Raw genomic sequence first — 25,052 nt, forward strand, 5'->3', positions numbered from 1 at the left:
GTGCGCACTTCTCTGTATAAGTGCGGGTGTGTCCACTTGTGTATCTTTGAAACACAACATGTGTTGAGCTGCCTCCATTAATGAACAAAGCATTATATTATGATGCTGTTTGACTTTTTTTTGCGGATTAATGCTCTTACTTTACTCTACCGCTGTTACACTAATGTTACTGTAATACAATGCATGTATAAAGACGGTGTGTACATGTATTGTATGTAATAATATTATAGAAAAATGGGTGCAAAGAAAAGAGAAAAGCTTCCAAAAAAGGATAACTTAAATATAAACGAACTAGAAGGCAAGGGAGACATTTCCCTTTCAGGTAGACCGCTGACAATAATTGAGTATTAGCGGGTGGATGTGACAATGCATCACAGTCCATATCACTCGGAGGCATTAGACTCCTGGCAAAGTATCGGATAATTAAGTATCTAGAAGAGTAACGGTATTATAATTCAGATAAGAGGGAAATGAATTATTCCTGACATTGTTCTACTTTAACTGCAGAGTCAAACTGATATCTAGTCACAGTGACAGCTAAGTGAAGTCAAAGTAAGTACCCTGTGAACATGTCAAGCAGTACCCTTCACTCCTGTCCTAACAGTACTTCATGTCCAATGAGTCAGACACTGTACACAAGAATCATTGTGTTGACAGCAGTTTTTTCCTGAATAATTAAATAGGATTGTTGTTGTTTAAGGTTGCACAGCAATTAAACTACAGTCACTAAGAACAGTACACCACCTTGTTGTCAGTTTGACAATAATAGTGTCTTATATCAGCTAAGGCATGTGCTGGTATGTGGGAATAAGTAATCTACCAGCACTATTAAAAAGATCCACAAAAGTGCCCAGTCTAGCTACATGTGGCTTCTCCTGTAGGTCTTTTTGTTGAGGGGGGAGAACTAAGGATGGAAAATTGATATTGAGGCTACCTAGTCGTAAACATAGTAGTTTGAAATGGATTCAGCTCATTAAGTCTGTAAGCGATATGAAAGCAAGTAGTTGCCAGACAGATGCCCAACTGTATACAGTATAAACCACGGGGTACTAAGTGAACAACAGACCTACCTTGTTCTTGCTGTTTGCTGGCAGCAGCAGCTTTCTGGCCGGGTGAGTAGAAGGCAGAGAGGACACTGAGGGAGCTGACCAGTTGACTTTGAATTGAGCTCATTTTGGAGGGACCAGCCTTCCCTGCTGATTTCCCTGTTGTTGCTGCAGGGACTGCTTTCCCTGCAGGCTTGGCTGAGACTCCTTTCGCCGCCTCTGCTCTTTTCCCTGCCGTCTGTTTCTGTGTGCTGGGGCTTTCCTGCTGGCTGGCCGTCTGTTGAGTTCCTGCGCTGCTCCCCAGCTGTGCCCACTGCTCGCCCAGAAGGCCCGTCAACCGGGTTACAACTTGGCCTAAAGCCGCGGGCGACGTTGGTGACTCGCAGGAGCCCCTGCGAGAAGGCTCGGCCTCGCCAGCATCGCGACGTGACACCGGGGTTTCACTCGAACCAGAACGCTGAGCTGTTTCGCCGGAGCCTCTGCGCAGTGATTGCGTCTCGATGGTATCTTTTTGAGGGGGTTGAGTCTCACTGGAACTTCTACGAGAGCTCTGAGACGGAGGTTGAACCTCATGTGACGCCTGGCGAGTTGCGCGAGTTTGGGCTTCTCCTGAGCCTCGACTTGGATGTTGCGACGCTTTAAGTTCTTTCGAACTCCGTCGACTTGCAGCGGTCTGTGCTTGAATCGATTTGGGACGGGTTTGAACACCGGAGCCCGGAGGCGCACCTTGAGTCTCAGTCTGTAGTTTTGATTTTGGTCGTTTCCCACTAGACTCCCCAGCAGGCCTCTGTGCTAGGGTGCTATCTTCAACCTGAGATGGACGTGAGACTGGAGGTTTTACCTGTGGTTCAGAGAGCTTTTCTGGGGTTTGGGCCTCAACCTGAGACGGACGTGAGACTGGATGTTTTACCTCTGGTTCAGAGAGCTTTTCTGGGGTTTGGGCCTCAACCTGAGACGGACGTGAAACTGGATGTTTAACCTCTGGTTCAGAGAGCTTTTCTGGGGTTTGGGCCTCAACCTGAGACGGACGTGAAACTGGATGTTTTACCTCTGGTTCAGAGAGCTTTTTCGGGGTTTGGGCCTCAAGCTGAGGTGGAACTTGTACCTGCACCTGGGGATGTGTTTTTGTCTGGGACTGGGTGCGCTGGGCTTGAGTTTCACCGGATCCCCTACGAGGACGCACAGGAGCAGCCTGAACTTGAGCCGATATTGGCTGTGCCTGCTCTGCCGAGAGCTTTCGGCCTCTCTGGGGTCGGACAGGAACCACAGTCTTCACAGCTATGTTCTCTGCTGCTGCTGCTGCTGCTACTACAGCCGTGTCAGTGACCACAGTCTCTGTGACTGTTACACACACAATTACACTTTCTGCTGTTTGTTTTCTCTTTACAGTCTCCTTGTCAATCGGCTGTTCTTCAACAATTGCGCTTCCTTCACTCTTTAGGGGTTCAATTTCTTTTGTTTCTGAGTCGTTCTGTGACGTAATTGTTTTGATTTTAGATTCTGTCTTTTCTCCTGCTGCAACAAGTGCACTGGTATGCCCTTGATCCTGACTTTCAATATCTGAAACTACAGTTTCTTCAACTTTGCTTTCTAGAACTTTAACTGAACTCTCCTTCACGGCCACACTTTCACTTTCTCCACTATCTCTTTGAATTCTTTCATTTGCTTCCATATCCTCCACTTGGTTACTAACCACGCTGAGCACCTCTTCTAATCTTTCACTGCCTGGACATTCTCCCACTTGAGTCTCTGCTTCTGCATCTCTGGCAGGGTTGTTATCTTGTGATCTTTCTACCTCTGTCTCAGTCTGCTGATCTGTCCTCTGTGCTCCCACTGTCTCTGTCACCCTGTCCACAGTGTTCACTCTCTCTGTCTCTGTCCCCCGGTCTACACTGCCGGCCCTTGGTCTCTGCGGATGGTCTGTTACTGTCTCCCCCTCTGTTTCTGTGACTTGGTTTACCCTTTCTGCTCCGGGCGTCTCGGTCATCTGATCCTGAGTGGCGATCCTCTCAGTTACTGTGCCCCGTTCCATGCTGTTGGCTCTGGGTCTTGGTGGGCTCACAGCAGAGGCTTCTGCCACCATTTCTATCAACTGTTCATTTGTGTCAACTTTATTAGTTTCTGTTCCTTGATCGGTACTTTCAGCCCCTGATGTGGGTACACACACTTCAATACAGATTCGTTCTGTATCTGTTCCCTTATCTACTGTACCAAGTGACTCTGTCTCTGTCTCTTGGTTGGCAAAATCTACTTTCTCTGTCTCTGTCCCTGTGTCAATACTCTCTCTTCTTGGTCTGTTTTGTCCATCTGGAGTACACACCTCCACTTTCACTCCATCACTCAGTTGTAATATTATCTCCTCTTTTTCCTTGTTCTCATCTATTTGTTCTTTCAAAAGACTTGTGGTTCTCTCCAGATCTTGGCTAGCTTGAGTAAGTTTCGCCTCCAGTACCATGAGCTTTTCCTGCAAATTGTGCATACTGTCTGGATCCTCAAGTTTGTCTTCTTTTGCTGCATCACCATCTTGAATACTGCTGGTCTCTGCATCTTTTATAGCCCCCCTAAGTGATGTTAATTCCTGTCCTGCAATGTCCTGTGATAGCTTTTGTACTGCATGCTCCAGTGTACTTTCTAATGTCTCTTTTTGTATGTCCGATTTTTCCGACAGTCGCGTTTCTCTCACCGATTCTTGTTCAACTGTTTCTCCATGTGCCGAGGAACTCTTCAACAATTCTTGATTTGTCTCCCTATCTTTTTGTAACACTTTACTTTTCTCTGTAACACCTTGTTTCCCTTTTTCTGTTACCAGCGTTGATGGCACACGCTCTGAAGCTTCTAAATCTCCAGTGGGTTGAGTCTTCAGCGCTAAGTTGAGCCCTTCTGATGGTCTGTGTCCTTGTGGCCTAGTGTGTGTCCCAGAATCAGAATTAGGGGCTTTTGTAGAGGATAATGAGGAAACCTGGGCTTGGGCCTGGGCTTGGAGTTGAAGCAATAGCTTCACCTTCTCCTCTCTCAGTGAGCAGATCTGAGCCTTGAGTTCTGGGATGGTTTTGACCTGCTCTTCCAGCTCTCGGACCCGCTTCAGGGCCACTGTGATCTGCTGGTGAAGCCCAGTACGATCCTGTGGAACACGTCTCTCTGTTATGTCCGGCGAAGCACGAAAAACGTTCTCCGTCGAGCCGCTCTCCGGTGTTACCACAATTCGGTCTGGACTGCTCAAATCAGAACCTTTCCTCTGCTGTAGGGTAATGGGCATGCTTGATGCTCGAAGCAGGTTCGGACGACTTTGAATCCCCGCAGTTTTCTCTTCAACATCCTCAGCCCTAGCTCCTAATTCATCTCTTTGCTTAGCTGAAACAAAGCCAGCTCTTTGACTCGTGACCCCCCTGCTGATTTGGCTTAAAGTCCCCCCTTCGCTTGCTCTGAAGTCGAAGATCTGTTGGACCTCTGACACCCGTGATTTCGGCTTCGGCCCCAGGGTGGACGTCCCAGACCATGTGCTGTCCTTTTCCCTAGGGGGAGGCCTGGCCCCATGCCCAGGAAGGCTAAAATTTCTAGGCAGTGTGCTGAATTTGGCCGGGCCCTTGACCCTGCGCTGAATGTGGACCCTTTTGATGGTATTGCCTTTTTCAATGTCGTCAACATATTTGAGGAAGTCCAGGTCCAGGTGGAAGCCATAGGGCGTTTCCACTGAGTAGGGCAGCTGCTTCCTCTGAATGCCGCCCTCGCTGGCCTTGGTCTGAAAGCCGTTGGCTGTAGGGAATTAACATGAAAATCAATCAATGCTTCTCCTTCTCCTACAAATAATAAGAATTACAATAATAATAGCTGAAATTATACAACTCAAATGGATTTACATGGCCACTTGCTTGATAAAATGAATAGAAACCAAATCAAAGATTATTGTCATCAGTATTATTCCTTTTCAACCACTTGTACAGTGCAGCACATATAGTGCTTCATTATGTAAAACCATATCACTTACTGGGAAGTAATTATCATGCAGCGATTGCCCCAAAACAAACCAATCAGCATGCAACATGCTGCTCATGCTGTGTCAATTTATGAATACAGTTATCGCCTGAAGGAAATATACCCTTCACTGCTTTTGGCCACATGCAGGGACAGGAAGTTAATTGTTTAACCGTTTATGTCGGATATTGTGTTATGTAATGTACAACCTGATTCTATATGACCAATTACTGTGTTTACAGTTGTAGGAAAAAAAAGAAAAATATGAATTGTGGTGCCACAAGTTACAAGCATGGGAATTTTTTGGGGGGTAAAATGCACACTTAGTGACACTCACCACTTTTCTTGTCCATCATGGGAGGCGGAGTTCTCAGTCATCGACTTGTGTTTGCTTCAATTGGAGGTTGCAGCCTGGATAAAACAGAAATTAGAGCTGTGTGAAAAACGTGAATATTGTCCATCATGACGTCTGAACAGAACTGAATTCTACATCTTGCCAAAATCAAACGAAGGAAAATAGTGTTTGTGGAAAGGTAACTTTCCCCTATTGAAGTTACTAGTTCTCAAAGATTCACTGAATATGTTCAATGACTCACTAGAGCAAATACAAAGAAACTACATTATCACCAACTAATAGAACAAGACAAAAAATATTTGAGAAATCAAAAAACAACATGTTTCAGCCTTGGATAGGTTGCCAGAAAACAAAATATGTTGAAGTGTATCATAACTAGCAGCAGCTGTATTTCGGTAAACCAAACATTATGTTAAAATGCATGCAGTGTTATTGTAATAGCACACAAGAAAACAACACATTTTTTTGAATGGCAATGGTTGCCTTTCATGACAAATTGTTCAATATAGAGCCTGGCAGCATTACTAACAGTCCAGATGGTTTAACTGGGGTGAGGAAAGGCATTTTAAGCATTTTCTCATATTCAGCGATGACTTTCAATGAAATAAAAAAAAGCAAATGTGCAGTTATTGACTGTGCATATTCTTCTCTACTGAAGACCACATCATGAAGTTATACAAAGCAACAGCAATAGCACAATGAGGGTCAAAGGCGGCACCATTGTGTGCATTAACTTAATTTAAGTTGCCTTGCCGAGCTGAGCCAGAGCTTTGAAGCCATTTAAAGTCAACACAACCCTGGACAGGCTCACAAAAGGGAACACTTTCCATTTGGTGCCACTTTGAATCATTTGTTCCACTCGGAGAAGCCAAGAAACTGGAGCCACTTGTCATTTTTTCTTTTCTTTTACAATGTGCTTGCTGAAGAGTAGAGTTAAGTGAGATGGAAAACAATTCAGCAAGGGGAGTCAACACTTTAAAGGGGCTTATATAAAGCCTCCTAATAAAATATACTACTAATGATAAAACCCAGTAATTCGGTCAGATTGCTGCACCGCTCAAATCCATATTAAATGAACGCTCGAGCCTCAAAGACAAATGTCAACTGTAAGACTATTTAGAAAATAGGCACACATTATTCATATCATTTCAATGCAAATTTGTGTCACTGGAGAAAAATATCTGCTGAGCCTGAAGCTCTGATTTAATACATGCTGGAGTTCAAACTTCAATATTTTCATTATTTTTAGAAGGCGGTCCGGCACAGTATTATGCAGTTTACTGTATATTGGAACAGGTATGATGGGTTTGTTTTTTATACCAGGCTTCATTGCATTAGTTATTATTATGTCCCTAGGTCACAACTTAATGTAGATATTATAACAATGCAAAGTAAATAGTTATAATCATGCAACTTTACACTTAAAGAAGATAAAGGTCCACCCACTGGAAATGCCTGCTTTGATGTCTCAAAAAGAATGGGAACACACACCTGCACATTGTACTCTTCTACAACAGGTTTGTTATACTGAAAACAATTATAATGCATAGTGATTCTCAACAGCTCAGATGGCTTTTTAATCTGTAGCGGTTTAGTTCTTTCAACGGACCTTGTACCAACAGTTTTTTTCTAAAAGCCACCCACACTCTATTGCCTGTAACATACTAGCCCCTGTAATCACTTACTATAGCAAAAGTGCAATAAAACTTCCACTACAGCATAGTTAGATATGTTTCTGTGATTGTACAAAGAGGAACTTAGCTGATACGTATAGTTTCCAGAAAGTGCATAGTCCGGGCCACAGCGTCGGCTGTGTGTTGTGCTGAGTGGGGACATATTGCAAGGCAAGCATCACGTGAGCTGGTATTGCAATCAATCAAAATGACAGCCCCCCCCCCCCCCCCCCCCCAGGGGCCTCAACAGGAACCTACAGCATCTCCATAGATTGAGCCTTCATAATAAAAAGAGCTGGTGACCTGGAGCAGAATTGTGGTCTTTGTTACAGATGAACAGATATTCACGCACACACATAGAGAGAGAGACGTGAAGATCAGCTAACTGACAGCCTCTGCACACCATGTGACACCATGTGATTGCTGCCATGGCAACCATTCTTCAATCCACTACGTACGTATGCGTGTCGCAGGAGTGAGGAGAGCACAGGCATTCCTGACTCCTCCTGACGCTTAATGCGACTACAATCGTCTTGCTGTCCTTAAGGCTTAATTAGCCGTTTCGGGAGCAGAAGAATGCCGCTCGTAATTGCTGAGTGAAGTACAGAAGGACCCCACTGGCAATTATGCACAGTGGGCCGGCAACAAAAACCTTCCTTAATTAGATCATTACCGAAACGGAGAGACAGTAGAGAATGGAGAAGGGACAGAAGGAGGGGGAGCTAAAACAAAACGGAGGGAGGAGAGAATAAATCGGGTGCAGAACATGTGGATAAAGATGAAGAATGAACGCTTGTTTGGCAGACAAGTCAGACAGAAAGAAATGAGGCCAGATGTGACCGAAAAGATGATGCTGTGAAAAACACTAACGATGAGTGACTTGACAGAACTGTTAAGTAAGAGTCTACTTTCCTTATCCACAGTGCAGTTGTACTGTGACAAGTATTTCCTCGTAATGCTTTTTAGGCTAATGCAAGGCCTCATTCAGAGCAGCAGGAATCTTGTTGTTTGTGGAGAGCTTCAGCAGGGTAATATACATGAGTATTAAGAATTATGAGCCATGATAAATATACATGAAAAAGTCACACGCAAACAGGATGCAAAAATAATTTGACTGTAACTGCGCCGCGATCAACTCAGCAGGCGTAGTGACATAACCAACGGCCTGCCACTGATATATATATATATATATATATATATATATATATATATATATATATATATATATATATATATATATATATATACATAAAGTATATACAATCTATGAAAATCTACGGAGAGTGCATAATTGTACATGTAGTATGCCAGTTTGGCTTGGGACAATATGAAGATGTCACTATCCTGCTCAAAATAATTACAATCCACAAAATGATCCTGATGATCATCAAAATATGCTTAAAACTCTTAAATGGCACTAAAACATATAGGAATCTATGAACCTGGCGTAATATAAAGACATAAGTACTGCATTGTATCACTGAAAGGACAAACGCCATTTTTTGTTAACATCCTTTGAGTAAAAAACAAACAATCTTAAATAGGTAATCATAAATCCTTGTATAAATAAAGAAAAAATACATTCTGTTTTTGTCACTTTTCTACCATGATAGAAGGCCGATGTTCTCACTTGTTTTTGATTGTGATATTTGATCAAATCCTTTACTGCCCATCCCTAAGCACAGCAACTAGTCGATGATCCAGGTTAGGCTGACGATTAAATATTAGAAACCCCTGATTATGAACGATCCACAATGGATTACAGACATAATGACTAGCTAAAAGCTCATAAAGGCTCAGCTTATCCAAATTGACAGTATTTGCTACGCGCTACACGGCGCTAAAAGGAGGACACGACTATCAGCACCACTTTAGTCACCCTCTTTACGTGTATGTGCTGACATAGATTACAGTATGTCGCTCTGTGTGTGAGTCCGGTTGAGTCACTGTTTTTCAAGTCTCTCAGTCGCTCGCACATGGACATAATAACCCCTTTAAAAGGACACGCAGCAATCACTCAGCACCAATCCAATAAGCGTGACAGCTGGTCGAGAGGCGACGACGTCAGTAATGTGAAGCCCGGAAGACGGGGAATAATGAGCGCGGAGTAAATAGCTCATACTGACAGCCAGAGGTTTTCATGTCATCAGCGTGGAAACCACAACCAAAGTAATATAGTTGTGTTTTTAGGCTATTTTAAAAAAAGAGACCCAGAGGGGAAATATACTCAACATTGTATTTCAAAAATGTCAAAAAACAACCTATGAGGGAAACTGATATTTCTGCAAATACAGCGTACGATAATATAGAAATTAAGGTTACACTGAATGTCAAGCCTGGGCCAGACCAACACGCAGAGCATTACTGCTGACCCGACCTGCCGAGAAAAGGGGGAAAGCATTAATTGAATGTCATGGGTCATTACATAGGAGTGTCTGTGTATCGGATATTGAATTAGCCTGATACACTGACACAGAGCAGGCTTCGATAGAAGACAGGTCGACAGGAAATGAGATTGGAGAGCGCGAGCAGGGAACAGGAGGTGGGCGGATGGGAGAAGGAGAAAGAGAGCGGGGAAAGAGAAAGTGTGAAATTTTTTTTTTTTTTTTTTAAAAAGCAGAGATGGGAGTGGCAGCTGTACACACTCATATCTCAGACATGCAGAGCGACTTTACCGTTACGTTTCCAACTATTCCAGCTCTCATTCTGTCACTTTCCGCCTCACACTTCATCCCATTAAAAAAAAAGAGGAACACGTGAATGCATTACATCTCGTACACGTACACTGAATCGCTGTGCAATGGTTCCGCAAGTGTTCAGCTACGCATGTGAAAGCAGCGTCTCGGAGGAAAGTAAAACTGTTTCATCATGAACTAAAGATATTTTCAACACTTTTAGCAGGCGGGCTCCACGCAGCCTGCCGGGGTGGGGGGGTTCAACTTATGGCGAGTCAGGACATCTGGCCCCTCACTGGGTGCATTTCCTCCAGCTGAAAGGACGACTTCTGGCCTCACAACACCCGCTTCGCCCGCTTCCCGGGGCAGCTGAGGCTCCCCACCTCCGGGGGCCCCGTGCTCCTTGTGAGACTTAGTGTGTCAGCGCCACCAGCCCGTCTCTCAAGATCCTGTGGGAACGACGCTCCAGCGGCAATGACAAAGGCCGCGAGTCCTTATCACAGCCCCGACATGGGACCGGCTATCTCTGTTTACTCTCATGTACTACCTTGAGAATGAAAGCAGGGTTGCTGAGCTTAATTAATACGCTGACTCTCAGCCTGAGAGACACACAAAAACAGAGACGAGTAGGAGAGCACGTGCGCTGACAAACGGGGACACGGATGAGGACGCATATTGCACAGAACAGAACACTTTGTCTGAATGCCTACTGAAGCACAGCGTTACTGGAGGGCAATTTCAACAAAGCAGCAAAATATGGTATCTCACGGGGACCCTGTGGTGAAAGATGACTTTACAATCTAATGTGGGTGTTTAAACGGTACCTTATTAGCATTTAAAAGCTGTTTGAGGACATTTCAACATTTTAAATGACTGGATTAAAGACAATATCGAGCAGATTTTACAGCAGTTTTCGAACTTGCTCTCTTCAGCTGAGATGAATTGAATCAGGCAGGTTTTGCAGGACTTTAAAAAGCTGTTGCTTAGCAGGTGCACCTTTATTTAAATTAGAAGAGGTTTTGTGGAAAGCTGATCAGGACCACAGCTGTGATTGTTCGGTTTACAAGACCTCTGAGAGGTGGATGTTTTTTTGGTACGTTGGAATGTTTTTTTAAAATAATTTCTTCTCACTTCTCAATCATTTCCTCATTACACATTGTAAACAAAGTGATTTATTAAGGTCTCATTTAGAGTAAAATAGACAATCCAGTAGATGATGAAGCAGGGTATGCTTTAAAAAAAAAACGGTTATTTAATAAATATTCAATGAAATATAAGTGTAAATTCTGAACTGTTGCCTATCAGATACCGGTGGCACAGCGTTGTTTTTGTTATCCTGTCATGTTGCACTCATCTGCGTCACACAGCAGTTCCCAGTGATACAACGTGTGAATGAGTGACGCAGCTGGCGTAATTAGTGAGTTGCAGGTGTAAATCACAATCTTGCATGATGTCACACTACAACGCAGAGATGCTCCAGAGCAGCACACTGGAGAAAAAAAAAATTCCCTGACAAGGCAACTGGAAAGTTTCTGGTTCAAATGAAAAGACATTTATCTGATATCTCGGTGCTGAGTCTGTGTGTGCGCTGTAGGGGTTGATCAGTCTGTCTTCTTTTCAGTCCTAATCCAGTATGAGCTAGTCCAGTATGACAGTGTCTGTATTCACAAGGGGGACAGATTGTTCCCTCCATGCTCCACAACATCTGGTAATCAACCCCAGAGACAAAATGAGAGAGGGAACTTCTGTCTGTGGGCTTCATTAAGCAGTGTCAAAATCATCCCACTGGGCTGCAGTGAGTAGGCTACCGTTTTATTTTAGGTCAGTCGCTTTTTAAGTGCGGAGCTGCAAATTAGGATTATGAGTTGAACTCGATACTTGAATAAAGTGGAGCATGAATTTTAATTTGAAAAGCAGATGTTTTCTTCACAGTAAAACAGTGAATATACGGGCAAAATGAAACAAAGAAGCTCTTTACCTCTGGTGCTTTGCTGGTATCTGTAGAGCCAAAAAAAAAAGAGCCAAACCATCTGTGCCGCTGCTTTAGTTCAGTTAACATCAAACAATATGTTCTGTTTCTGACTGCTGAATAGAAATGTTCTTTCTAAGTTAACCCTAAACAATAGAAACTCTTGCTTATTAAAAAAAAAAATGAACAGAAAAGGCGCAAATTGCTTGCTTTTAAGTCCGTCTTTCTATTGTTCAGTTGCAAGCTTCCTTTGCCTCATCGTAAGGAAATCAGTTGTAAGGACATCAAACACTTCAAGGCCCAAAGATTCTACTCCGGTTCAGAAAGATGACCACGCTCGTACAGGATGCATGTGGAGGATGACCTCCGATGTATCTTCATGCTTTTTTTTTGTATCCATTTTATACAAAGCGTAAAAGTATATCCAGCCTTTTATTTACAGCACTGGAAGTATTTTTGATATATCGGACCGTGTTCACAAACGGCCTTCACACGTCGCCTTCCACCGTGACCTATGGTTCTTTGTTGATGATCAGGCCTGTATTGGGGACTGAACATTGCTTAAATTTACACCACATTGCTGCTCTCAAAGTATAAATAACATGAACGGTACAGCGACCAGATTACAGCTGAATGGGCAGTAAAAAAAAAGACTGTAAAGTCTTAATGAAGAAACAGCATTAATAATCAAACAGAGATATAAAATTTGCTTTGCTTTTCTGCAATAAACACTATTCAACATCTGTAGCCGCACACACAGTCACACACTGTATTATTTTCTTGTTAAGCGACTGCATGTGTATAAAACACAGATGTACGTGTGTTTTAAGTGGTTCCTGCTGACAGAGGAGTTAGTTCACGTACTGCTGCATTAAAACCATCAATCAAATCACTCAGTGTTATGACATCTGTATGTGATCGGCTATTTTTAAATACACAGTGAGTGAACACAGGAGAGGAGGTGGAGGAAAGACTCGCTGTGGCTCCACTGTGTGTATTTTGAATTATTGGATCCTTTTTGCAAATGGTTTTCAAAAAGCTTTTTTTAATAAAAAGGTAAAAAAAAAAAAATAGATGCCATTTAGCGTCTACATGACCGTAGCATTACTACCACTGTCTCAACTGTCAAATCCAAGATAACCCTTATACCAGGCTCTCCTCGCAACTGTTTTCTTATCAGCCCATCGCTTTATCTTCCTATACGCAGAATAAAAGCATATTCTGTTCTCAGACGGCTCTCCTCGCGCCCTCGTGGTATTCCAGTACAAGGAGCAGCTGCCTGCTTTCATTAACGATAAGGGAAGTGACACACCATCTATTATTCATCGGAGCACACACAGCCGACCTCTCCTAGCTCGATCTGCGTTAGCACTACGGCTACATCCGCTCATGGACGTTGATGAGGGTGGTGAAGTAACTGCTACCGCTAATTAGAACGCGCGCTATCCGACGCCTCTACGTCAATATTAGCAGATGTTAAAATGGGTTTGAAGAGGATGGTGGTGACACGAGACGAAATGAGCGGAGACAGTTGGAGATGGGTGTCGGAGGAAAAGGGCGGCAGGAAGATGGAGAGCAAGAAGACGGGAGAAGGGATTGTGGTGGCAAGAGAAGGTGAAAAGTAGACAAGACGTCGGGCAGAGGAGGTAGTCGGGGGTGTCAGGGATGAGAGAAAATGCTATTGGAAAGAGAAGTGTGCTGCATTTAAACACCACTAAGATTGCTTACAGCGCTGCCAAGTCACATTACATTCCCTCTTCCTCACGATGACAGGCAAAAACAACTTGCATACACAAACGTGTATAAAATATTCAAGTGTACAATATATGTAAGTTCGCGCCGATGTATGAACATGCTCTAACGGAAACCTGGGTTATAAATAAATCTGGGTCCCCCTGCTCATTAATTATCACTTTCTAACCACACAGCCAAAATAGAGGAGAGGCGCACACACACTCGCATGCAATCAGACCACTGTGACACAGTCGGGCAAATGTGAAATAAGACATTTGTGCATGGAAGCACCGTCAGACATGCGTTCACACAGAATTTATTCCCCCTCACAGTCACACACACACACACACACACACACACACACCCCCCCCCCCCCAACCCCGCGGTGATAAAGAGCCTGCCTGACACCAACAGAGTGTGAAGCCAGGCCGGCGATGGCTGTGCAGCACCGTGTGCAGAGCGGGCAGGGCACAGGACAACTCGGGGGAGGAAATCAACACTTCTGAATTCACACTCTATTGAACTTTGCACGATGACAGTTGTACAAACTCAGCTTCCGCTTGCACACGCAGGAAAACACACACACACACACACACACACACACACACACATACATGTAGGAGAGCACAGATTGGACATGCACATTCAAACATCGTCAAGAGTTGGCTGACCGCCCCAGTGAGTAGCTCAATACTCAATTCACTGTGTTGCGTGTGTGTGTGTGTGTGTGTGTGTGTGTGTGTGTGTGTGTGTGTGTGTGTGTGTGGCTGCGAGCAAGCGAGTGTGTTTCCTGATTGTCAGCCTGTCCATTTATTCCTCCTGTACTGTGTCAGCTGCCAAAGCTGTGTGAGGAGTGCTAATATTCTATGGACAGACCCCCCCCCCCCCTCTTTTCTCTCTCTCCCTCTCTCTCTCCCTCTCTCTCTCTCTCTCTCTCTCCCTCTCTCCCACACATGCACTTCCACATTTATACAAACACAGACGCACTCCTTCTTTCTCTCTTCGCACTCTCCGTCGCACATCCCAGGCAAAAAACATGTGACCTATGTTCTGCCCTGCAAAAAAAATAGACTGCGAAAGAGGGAGTGAGAAAAGAGTGAGGGGAGGTGTAGAGCAGATCACGGAGGACAAGATGAGCAATGGGAGGTAAACAGAACGGAATTATGGCAAAGGAAAACCGAGCAATAAAGAGAGACATTTGTTCATTAGAGAGAGAGAGTAAAAGTAAAGAGAGGACGCGAGTAAACAAGACAAAAAAAAAAGGGAGCATGAGTCAGAAAAAGGGAGTGAATTGTCATGGGATGGTTTGCCTCTCACCTGCCACACAGCTCCACTCACCTCCTGTCCTTCCTGTTTCTGTTTCTGGGAGTGCTACTGCCCCTGTGTCTCTTTTAACCTCAGCAGAGAAATAAAGGAGAAGAAACACAGAAAAAAAAAGGAGGGGGAAAGGGTCGGAAAGGTCTGGTGGTGTTGGCAGAGATGCCTCTGAGGGGTGGAGGGAAGAGAAGAGAAGACGCTCTCTAGCTAGTACAATAGATTCACCAGCCTATACCACCAACTGCCCCAGAAAAATGTAACGCCCTAAAAGATAAATGGGCTCAATGGAGAACACACACACACACACAGACACGCACACACAAACACAGTAATCAGCCACTGCTGCCTCTCTGGATGTGTAATAGATAGTGCAGCAACTGCAGTGTGCATGAAGCGTCAGATTTCTGAAAGTCAAAAAGACCACCAGGGATACATGCATTGTCACGTCACCCGTTGATTTGCGGACTCCAGTTTTGAAGCGTTGAGTTCAGTGATTTCCCCAACGCCATCTTGGATTACAGCCATCGACATGTTGTTGTTTTCTGAGGGAACAGAAGTTTGAAATGCGGAGGAAGGGAGCGAGAGACGCCGTATATGGCAGAAACCTTTTCATCACAGTAAGCCTGTCCAAAAGCATACCCCACATTATTGTCTATTTTACTCTGAAAGGGACCATAAGTCAATTTTTAAGTTAACATCATGCTGTATGGAAAGAATAAATCAAACTACAGCGATTGAGACCACTAACTTATGTTCACAATCTTAACTGAGGTAATAAATCAAGTGAGAAGGTGGGTTATTTTCTCATGGACTTCCATACAATCTGACAACCGGAGGAGTCGCCCCCCTGCTGGTCGGTATAGAGAATGCACGTTTTAAGACACTTCCACATCACTTCACTCGGCAGAGCCGGCGGTTTACGCCTGGAGACATGCAGAAGTGTGTTTTTGAGGTATGTGTGCAAGTATGTGTAGTCAGTCTGCGCTCGCAAGGCCTGGCCTACACTGAAGTTCCACCATGCACCAGTCTAATTATTGCTGGAGGACTTAAAGTCAACCCCCACTGTGTTGCCACAGGGCCCCATGAAGCCTGCTTTGACCAGGTCGAGCTCCACAGGATCAAAAAGACTCTTTTTAGACGCAAACTTGCCTCGCGGTGGTATCGCATCGGTGAAATTTAACGAGTAAACCCTTTCGTTAGATCTGTCCATCTTAATAACAGACAGCGGTCTAATAAGTAAGCCCCTGGTTGGCCCGGCTGGCTCTGTAGTGTAAATTAAGTAAATAATTAACAGCCTTGAAATGGGCTAACTGCCCAGGCTAATGGGTCCTATCTCTTATCTCGTTCCTGCACCGATCCCTCAGACCACCAAAGCTAATTCTCCTCTTAGGGAATGTGTTCAACACATTTTAAAAGCAAACATCCACCCTAAAACAACTCGGCAGGAGGCACGTCGCATTGGTAAAATATAGCCTCCGCACTCGACATGCAATGTGAGTGCAGAGATATACAGAGCACATGAAATATTCATGCGGATACATGGCATAACTGTAGCAATGCCAGGCCTTTAAATAAAACCCGTCTGAATGGATGTTTTCTGGAGGCCAAAGGGCTCATTTTAATTCAGGCTGGAGGGAGAAAAGTTGACACTACTGATGGTCGAATGGCTCATTTACACTTCATACATTATTTTGTTTACTTTGCGGACGCTGTCTGCTGTGACCAAGTACAAGAAAAGGGGAAGCAGACCATGTGAGGATGTCTGCGAGTGTCTGGTGGAGACAAATGGTGCAGTATGTGGATACACAGAACACACGGAATATAAACAGATTACAAACACGATGCCGGCCGTCATCGCTAACGCAGTAGGAGCTGTCATTATGCTTCTTGCTCGTTATTTTAAAATTGATAAAATGAAGACGTGATGTTCTTTTTCTTGCTCAGAGAATCGTTGTCAAACACAAACTTAGACAATGTTTACACCTGTGGCTAAATCCCCCCCCCCCCCCCTTTCCTCCCTCCATCTCTCCCTATGTGCCCGACACACTGCAGAACATCAGCTCACATCCTTTCATCCAAAGCAGTAGACGGAAAGAGGGTTTAATGCGGCCTCGAGGGTTAAGCTTCCCACTTGCCGATCACATGAACCGTCTCCTGTCAGGAGGGATCAGGTCCCACCTCAGACACCTACGACTTCTAGAGTCTCACTCTGCTCTTGTCTTTTCACTGCGTTTTGAGGTTAGATATACGTATGTCACGCTTGTTCTCATGTTAAAAGAATTTCAAATGCAAAATCAAAAATAGTGTGAAAGGAGTCACGTGTTATAGGCACTCTGCCTAAAGTTCAAGTGTCTCTCTGTCTTGAGACGGAGAAGATGGAGTATGAAGTTGAATGCTGGGTGAGTGCAGCACCCACAGCAATACAGGGTATTAAACTGATCCTCTCAATCATGGTGGAGGGATTCACAAGATCACATGACCCTGAGAGCTGTGGAGAAAGAGCTCCTGGAGCGGTCTCCCAAGGAAAGGCAGAGCCCTAAAAACAAAAAAAGACTAAAAGTTGTGTGAGACTCAAACCAATAAAGTTTGTATGTTGCATTTATGGACAACGTCTGACGGGGAAAGCGTGAAGGAAGTTTAAATCGTGCACACTTTCTCACAAAATAACAATTGTTGTCAGCAAATAAATCCACAATAACTGCATATAACAGAACAGAATATAACATACAAGCAGTACATTTGAATTGGACGGTGAAATAAGTATGTAATAAGAATTTAGATTGCACAGATTTGTTGGTCATTTGTTTTTGGTCATTTATCTATATATTTTTTATCTAATAATATACTTTCTGTTAATATATTGTTCTCTGTTTTCTGGAAATGGTGAATGAACAGCTGTCTTTTGTGTACAAGGTTTTGTTGACCATCCACACCAACCTCCTCTGCACAAAACAATGTCACCTAACTTCAGAGATCTTTACTCTCCGTCGCTGAAACGGAAACATACTCCTGTGTGGGACACATATATGTGACACAGTTTGTTGCAGTGCATCAGCAGCTTCTCTGCTCCAGCAGCGTGAGCAAAAACACATGTTGGAATAACAACAGGCAGCGTTATGTAAAGTCTGGCACCACAGGCTTCTGCAAATGTGTGTGTTTGAATGTGTCTGGCTGCGTGTGAAAAACCTAAAAATGTTTTAACTGCCGCGCTCCACAGCTCGTAAACATACAGTTCAGCATAACAGCTCGGAGTCATATGCAGAGTGTTGTTTAAATGTGGGCGGGACAAAGAAACACTTTGCAAATTGAAGCATTTGAAATATGCAGAATGTCATTATAGCTCATGATCAGTGGACACTACTGTCACCTTTTCCCAGCAGCCTGACTTTAAAAGTGAATTTTTTTCCCCTTCACATTGTTCAACTCACCTCAAATCAGGTTACATTGTCAAAGATGTGTCTTTGCATTGTTCATTTTTTTTAATTATCATAATTCAGGAAATGGCAATTAATCAATTTTGTCATTACACTGCAGGGAATACTCTCCTGCTAATCATATAAATGCCCGCTGTGTCTCGTAACACAACTTTGTGGGTTATTGTTATAACACTGGAAGCTTGAGATTATGCTAAGTCTTGCAATACACAATTATCTGTGCGAGTGTATCCTGCAGTATGTGTGTGCTTGTGTGTGAGTGGGTGCAAGTGTGAAAAACAAAAAAACAACTTTTACTGGCAACGCTTACAGTTCTCAAACAACATCAAATCCAACAGCTTGAAGCCATCTGGGGAAAACAAATTCAAAGCACAAAAATGCACAAAAATGTATACAAATGTTGTATAACGTGTATTTAACTCCCAATGTTCAATTTCAGGATGTCTACCTTCTTTTTGTATGTGCTATAACACACCCATTCGTTCATTGTATACCTTAAAATGTGCACTCCTATTTGCAGAATGCAACTGTGTTTGTGTTTTCAACTACAGAGTTGTGTTTTAAATATCACATTTCTGTCTTTCTTCTTTCCCTTCCAGTAATGTATAATCATTCATAAATGAGACCATGCTTTGCTTGGGGATGCATACCGTTTCAGTTCAATACAATTTGGCAAAACATCCGTGTTCAGGCTCGCCATGCTTTTTATAGTTTCACAGTGTTCCTCGTTCATCAAGCAAAATCCTGGTTATGTCTGATTTTTTTTCATAATTAACAATATTTAGCAAAAATATTTAGCTAACCACATGTGTCAAACTTATTTAAATGTATAGTGGCATCATTTTTCACGTTTGAAATGCATGTGCATTATTGAAGCAATACATTATTGCAATATCTGTTCTTGGACGTTGCAGCATGAGACCATATATAGTCGAGACTATTATTACTACAACGATATCATTGGCCATCATCCCTGACAAAAACAACGTGTGCTGCATTTTTTCTCTGTTTTCATGGCTCTGTTTTCTTACTCATGCATAGAGTCAGAGAGACGAGGATAACGCTTGAGACTCACTGTCTGCAAAAGAGACCTCCTACCCCCACTTTCTTGGGTTAAATGTTCATTGTGCGGGTAAAAGTAAAACTTTCCAAACGTTAAAATCTTCGCCAGGTTGTGAAACGAGAGAAACAAAGTACGGCTTTTGACATTTGAGCTGATGACAGAGCCGGACATTAAGACACTGCATTAAGAAATCAACCGATCGTCCGCTAGAAAGCTATTGAGAAGTGTTTTAATATCCACAGGTTGGATTCTATGGCTCATGGCAAATAAAAACTGTGTTGTGATCAGTCCCAAACTAATACCATCCAAGATGTTCATGACCTCTTAATACCGCCTAAAGACATTATGTGACCGTAACATAACAAATACGCATTACTAAGATCGTTTTAAGATGGAAAAAACAATAAATCAAGCTATTAGCAGAATTTTCCATTGAGAACGTGTGTGTGTGTGTGTGTGTGCATGTGTGTGTGTGTGTGTGTGTGTGTGTGTGTGTGTGTGTGTGTGTAGAGGGGGGGATTTGGGGCAGAGCCAGGGCTGGCAGACATCCTGAGGAAGGCCAGTTGCTGATAAGGCCTCCAGGCAGGGAAAAGACTGTTTATACGTTGAAACCGACGCCCACTGAAGTGACCACAGTCCACACCTCATTGCACAGCTCAAGAAGAAATGACCTGCACTTTGGTGAGTGATGTGTGTGCAGAAGTGTGTCTGTGTGTGTGTGCATGAAAAAAGCAAGATGTGAGGAGAAAGTGCGCCGGAGAGAGAAGAAATCTTGAAGATAGAAGACTGATCGACATCCAAACAACTTTTCTTATAGTTTCATTCTCTCGTCTACGCTATGTGTTGTAGTCGCTATGTGCCGCCTGACAGGGAGGTGAAATGCATGAAGAGATCACAGTTCTCACTCTCGGCTTTCGAGTCTTTTAGGCTTCTTATGCATTCGGACTTTCCTTTGTATTTCAAAAAGTCTGATTTCCCTGGTTTCTGTCATTTCAGACCCAGCAGAGTCACTACAACCCACAAATGCTACGAAACAAGGTTACGTGTCATTCCAGCTGGAACAGACCCTTGTTTTGAAAGAGGAGTCCAAATGCATCTTTACTAGGGTTAATAGTGCTCATAGCACAGCTTTGGTGCATTACAGTAGCACCTGCAACTTGAAATAATTTGCTTTTTGTACAACATTTTCCTCTTTATAGCTCTGCATGTCTGTCTTTAAGTGGGCATGATGGGTTGTATGGATTTTGATGACTTTTACTGGAGTCAATAAACCGTAAAGCAAAACAATCAACGGGATTCTGTGTTGGCTCAGTGCGCTAGGTGGAGATGAAAATGTGCATCAGTTGTCAGGAATATAATCTTGTTGAGGTTACACACACATTGAAACATGGCATCTGCAGCTTGAACACACTGGGATCAGCTTTCATTGATTTCGGAGGAAGCACTTTCCAGTGGTTGATAGCAGGAGGGGAACTTCCGCATTAGTTTCTTATCGTCTTCCCAAATAAGATTTGTTTTTACTCATCGCCCTGTGTCATTTAATCTGATCCCATTGTCACTTGTATCTGTGTCAATCCCCTTCTTTCTAAGGTTTGGAAGGACAAACTGAAGAATTGGAGGAAAAAAAAGACAATACAATGAAAAAAGCATTGGAGGAAAGCTAGAAGAAAAGAAACACAGAAAGGGAGTTGTATCATTAAGTGTATGTAAATCCTGGCTCAGCAATAACTGGATTGTGGCTTTGCGCCGCTCTCTCCCACAGACAGACTCTTCCTATAGGCCTGCACTCTGCTGACCTGTGGGGGCGAGCGACTCCACAGACTACAGCCTGGGATCTAATATCACTAATAATCACTACAGCCAAGAAACCACAGCGAGAGAGCAGTGAGGGAGTGGAGCAATGTGGAGAGATAGTGTGCATGTGCCCGCTATTGTATCTATGTTCTATTGTCTTCGTAGAAACATGCTCTACATCTAATATGTTTCCTCTTTGTTGTCATATGTTTCAGTGTTTATTCCTGACCATGAATCAACCCTGAAGCCTAAACAATGACCTGAGTACACAGCCAATGTGTCTCCTCCTCCGGTCTATAAGGGGAGAGTTGTATGCTTTGTGTGGAAACGAATGCAATGATATACAAGCGAAACTGGGAAACAGTGGCTCTGTGGGGGGGGGTGAAAACACCCCTGCTGTACACAACATTACCATGTGATGAACGTGTAACTACAGCTGACTGAATGTCGACTCCGACCGAGCAAGTCTCCTGTTGCGGAGCAGGAATGATTCATGTCATTGCTGGATTTTTTAATTAATTTTGATGATTATACGATTTGTAATCATGGCTTGATTTGTGTGTGCATATTATATATATATATATATATATATATATATATATATATATATATATATATATATATATAGAGGCTGCCCCCTCATAGTTGAGAAGTCGACTAATCGGCCATTTTGTTCTTGATTTCTTTAGTTAATCTGTCTTTTTTTATGCTTTTTTTCATGCTAAATTACTTATTTCCCAAGAAACGCATTATCACATCTCTGTTAAACACATGATTTAAAGTAGTACTTCTGTGTTATTCTCAGTTTTATGATTCAATCAACTAATGGATATGAGTTTGTGGTGTTAGCCAGTAAAGACGTACACACAGCGGCTGAATTAGGCCCGAATTGGAAGGTGAAGAATATCCATGTTCTTCTTATGAATTTGTGCAGCTGTCTCCAGGCACATCTGAGCTGGAAAACAGAGGTGCGCTCTCAGTACAGGCAATTTGTTGAGTCTGACAGGAAGCTACATGGGGGTCGCAACCTTGTCTGAACAATTCCCAGGAATCTCTCCTTACATAAGTGAAAATGGGAGGAGGGAGTGATGCATTGTGGGGTCAGAGGTGTGTTGATGCTAAAGGCGTTAAATCTATTCGGTTGGTCTTCGTGCTGTGAGAGTAATGTACTACATGTGGAAAGATTTGACAGACGCGACAACAAAATGTTATGATTGCAAAGAGAAAAGGCCTCACAGAAATCCGATGAGAGCCTTCATCGTCGAGTAAAGAGGTTGAAAGATAAACATCCTATATCCTACTCTGGACCACTGAGTATTGCTCACACAAGGCAGAGCCATCTTTATCTGCCCTCGGGGAGCCCTTTGTGTTTGTGTAATGTTTTCCTTTGAGTTAAAAAAGGGAAAACCGCAAGATAGCATGTACATAAATCTTTATAATTCAAACAAAATGCTGTGATTTTTTTTTTTTTTTTAAACTGGGGCCACATGTTGGGAATGGCTTAGGGGATTTGCATAATTGCTCATAACAATGGAAATAATTTCTTTGGGTAAATAAACTGTCTTTTGAGGGAATTTGGCTGGTCTGGATCCAGTTACAAGCAAACAAACAAAAAAATGTAGACTCAGGCGTTTCTACTCCTATTCAGTGTTTTTTTTATCACGGAGAGAAGAGGAGGAAAGATGAAGAAAACAAGTGGAGAGAACAAGGAGATGTAAAAAGGAAGCAGCGCTGGTGACTCAGCAATGAGCTTCATCCATGTGCTTCAGACTTTTTTTTGGGTGTGCCACACCCGCTCTCTTATCTTTCCTGACACTATTCACGGTTCCCTATCTTAAAAAGCCAGATTTGTCAAGATGTTAAGATGAAGTGCAATCAAAGGGGGGAGAGGTTTGTTTATTGGCATTGTAGAGCAACAGCTGCCTGTGGCTACGGAGAAGAGAGTCAGGCCGGAACGCTTTCATTTCTTCAACCTCCTCCTCCTCCTCTCTCCACCTGTACTCCGTGCTTTTCTTCTCCTTTTTCTATTATCTGTCTCGCCACAGTGGGAAGCACACTAAATACAGCACAGCGCTGCAGGCAGAAGCACTGCACAAAGAGCAGCAGCGGGACATTGGACAGGCGTGAGGAACGAGGCCCGCTGGCTTCAACACCGTGGATGTGGCCATGTGGACGTTGAACGGACGTTTTTTTTAATTTTTTTATGGTTTTTATTTATGTATGGGGATATTCCAGTGTGGCAAAAAGAGAAATGGATGAGGCGGTAGGAGCATCGGAAGGAAGTAGCAGATGAAGAAAGTGAGAGAGTGATAATAGGAAGTGAGAGCAATTAGTTGGGAGAATCCAGACAGAGCAAACAGAAATACAGAGAGAGAAGAGGAAACACAAGAGCCGACCAATGAGGGAAGGGAGAGTCCAAAATGGAGGAGGCTATTATAGCTTATTAACTTGGCAAACATAACGACTGCAGTGTCCATGAATCACAGGCGATATGGCCGCAAAGCCACCATCACTTGCAGCTTAGCTTAAAGTAATTTAACAGGATCCATATTCTGTTTGGATTTGACTTCCCTTCTTAACAAATTGCTTTTTTATGGTGCGACTGGCAAAGGGTTAAGCATCTTACAATAATGCGAGAACATTCCTCAGGTCAGAATAACAAGAGGTTTTTCCTGTTTTCCCCCCATTCTGCCAATACCGTCAGCAAGCCTTTATTTAGCGAGGCCTATTTCTGCAAAGACGTGCGGATGAACTTTCTGGGTCACTTGTAGACCGTGTCTCTAATCGTGTGAGAGGCAGGGGCGATTGGAAACATGAGTGGGCACGCAATTAGGAGAGCTTGAGGTATATCCGTCAGATGAAAGAAGAAAACTATTAGGAGCGTGAGGAAGAATAAAATGAATCAAGTTAAAGAGAGGAGATGAAATCACAAACTGAAGAAAGGACAGGAAGCAGAAATGACAGGCAGACACAAGACGCTGATGAGGGGGTGTTGATTATTGGCCGTGGCTATAGTACACAGCTTGGACTCATTTTGACACGAGGGATTTTAATTTTCTCTCCCTCTTGCTGCCAGCAGTGATACATCATTAACTGGGGTGTCTGCGTGGTATATTTTTAATTTTCTAGAGGATTTCAACAGGGCTCATTTCTGTGAGGAGGAGAGTGCCGCTTCCCCGCACTTTTTGTCTTCCTGATCACGTCCCTGCAATCGTTTTAATTAACTAAAGTTTTTCTTTTCTTTTTTTTTTGAAAGTGCTTTTGATCTCGCGCTGTAAGCATTTTCGCTGGGCCCTGCTCAATCTGCGCACAGCCCTGCCGCAAAGCGCATACACTTCATATTGACAGCACTATAGTTTGCTTACCCCAGAGATACTGGAGAGACGCTGCGACTGCTGTGCATCCATCTGTCTGTCTGTCAGCTGCCAGAGTGGGTGGAAACAGTCAGAGATGCACACAAACACAAACAGAGACACACACACACACAAATGGCACAAGTATGCACTGCAGCTTGAGAGCATGCAGCATGTGCACAAACGAGAGGAACGCACACACACATTCACTCACAGATGTTGAGGATCTCGACATGCTTATAGGTGAACAATGGGGGCATTGTTTGAACCACCGCATCTCCCTTTGCGTTGCAGCTGAATCCCCAAAATCTCAGTGACCCCAAATCTATCAAAACAATGTCTTATGGGGAGGTTTCTGCTGCTGTGTAGCTAAACCCCCATTCAACTCACCTCATTCTGTCTCTCACCGTCTAATAGAAGCCATCTATCTCAGCAGAAACCAGGGGGGCGAGCTGGGAATAAGCAGGCAACTCAAATTCCTACCAGAGAACAAACCAAAGGCATTATCCTGTTTTAGACACACACACACACACACACACACACACACACACACACACACACACACACACAAGGTGGGGACAATGTTAAAATAACCTCTGCATGTTTACGTGGAAAAACCCCAGCACTCCCAGTTTCTTGATGCCAAAGCCAGAGACGAGGCTCTGAG

At 43.4% G+C, this 25,052-nt stretch overlaps 1 protein-coding gene across 2 annotated transcripts in view; it reads right to left on the reverse strand.

Moving 5' to 3' along the window:
• The window catches only part of kank4 (KN motif and ankyrin repeat domains 4), a 62,473-nt gene that overhangs the window by 11,736 nt on the left and 25,685 nt on the right, over positions 1-25,052 (reverse strand). For both annotated transcript variants that reach the window (XM_068589641.1, XM_068589640.1), the window contains exons 2-3: positions 5,356-5,429; positions 1,071-4,799 (exon numbers count right to left, since the gene is read on the reverse strand). In XM_068589641.1, the coding sequence (XP_068445742.1) occupies positions 1,071-4,799; positions 5,356-5,374 (3,748 nt within the window). In that variant the 5' untranslated portion in view covers positions 5,375-5,429. The remainder of the gene's footprint in view (positions 1-1,070; positions 4,800-5,355; positions 5,430-25,052) is intronic.

The sequence above is a fragment of the Clinocottus analis genome, unplaced genomic scaffold (assembly GCF_023055335.1).
Source record: "Clinocottus analis isolate CAN_PGR_092001 unplaced genomic scaffold, fCliAna1.0.p SCAF_23, whole genome shotgun sequence".
In the NCBI taxonomy this organism is placed as follows: Eukaryota; Metazoa; Chordata; class Actinopteri; order Perciformes; family Cottidae; genus Clinocottus; species Clinocottus analis.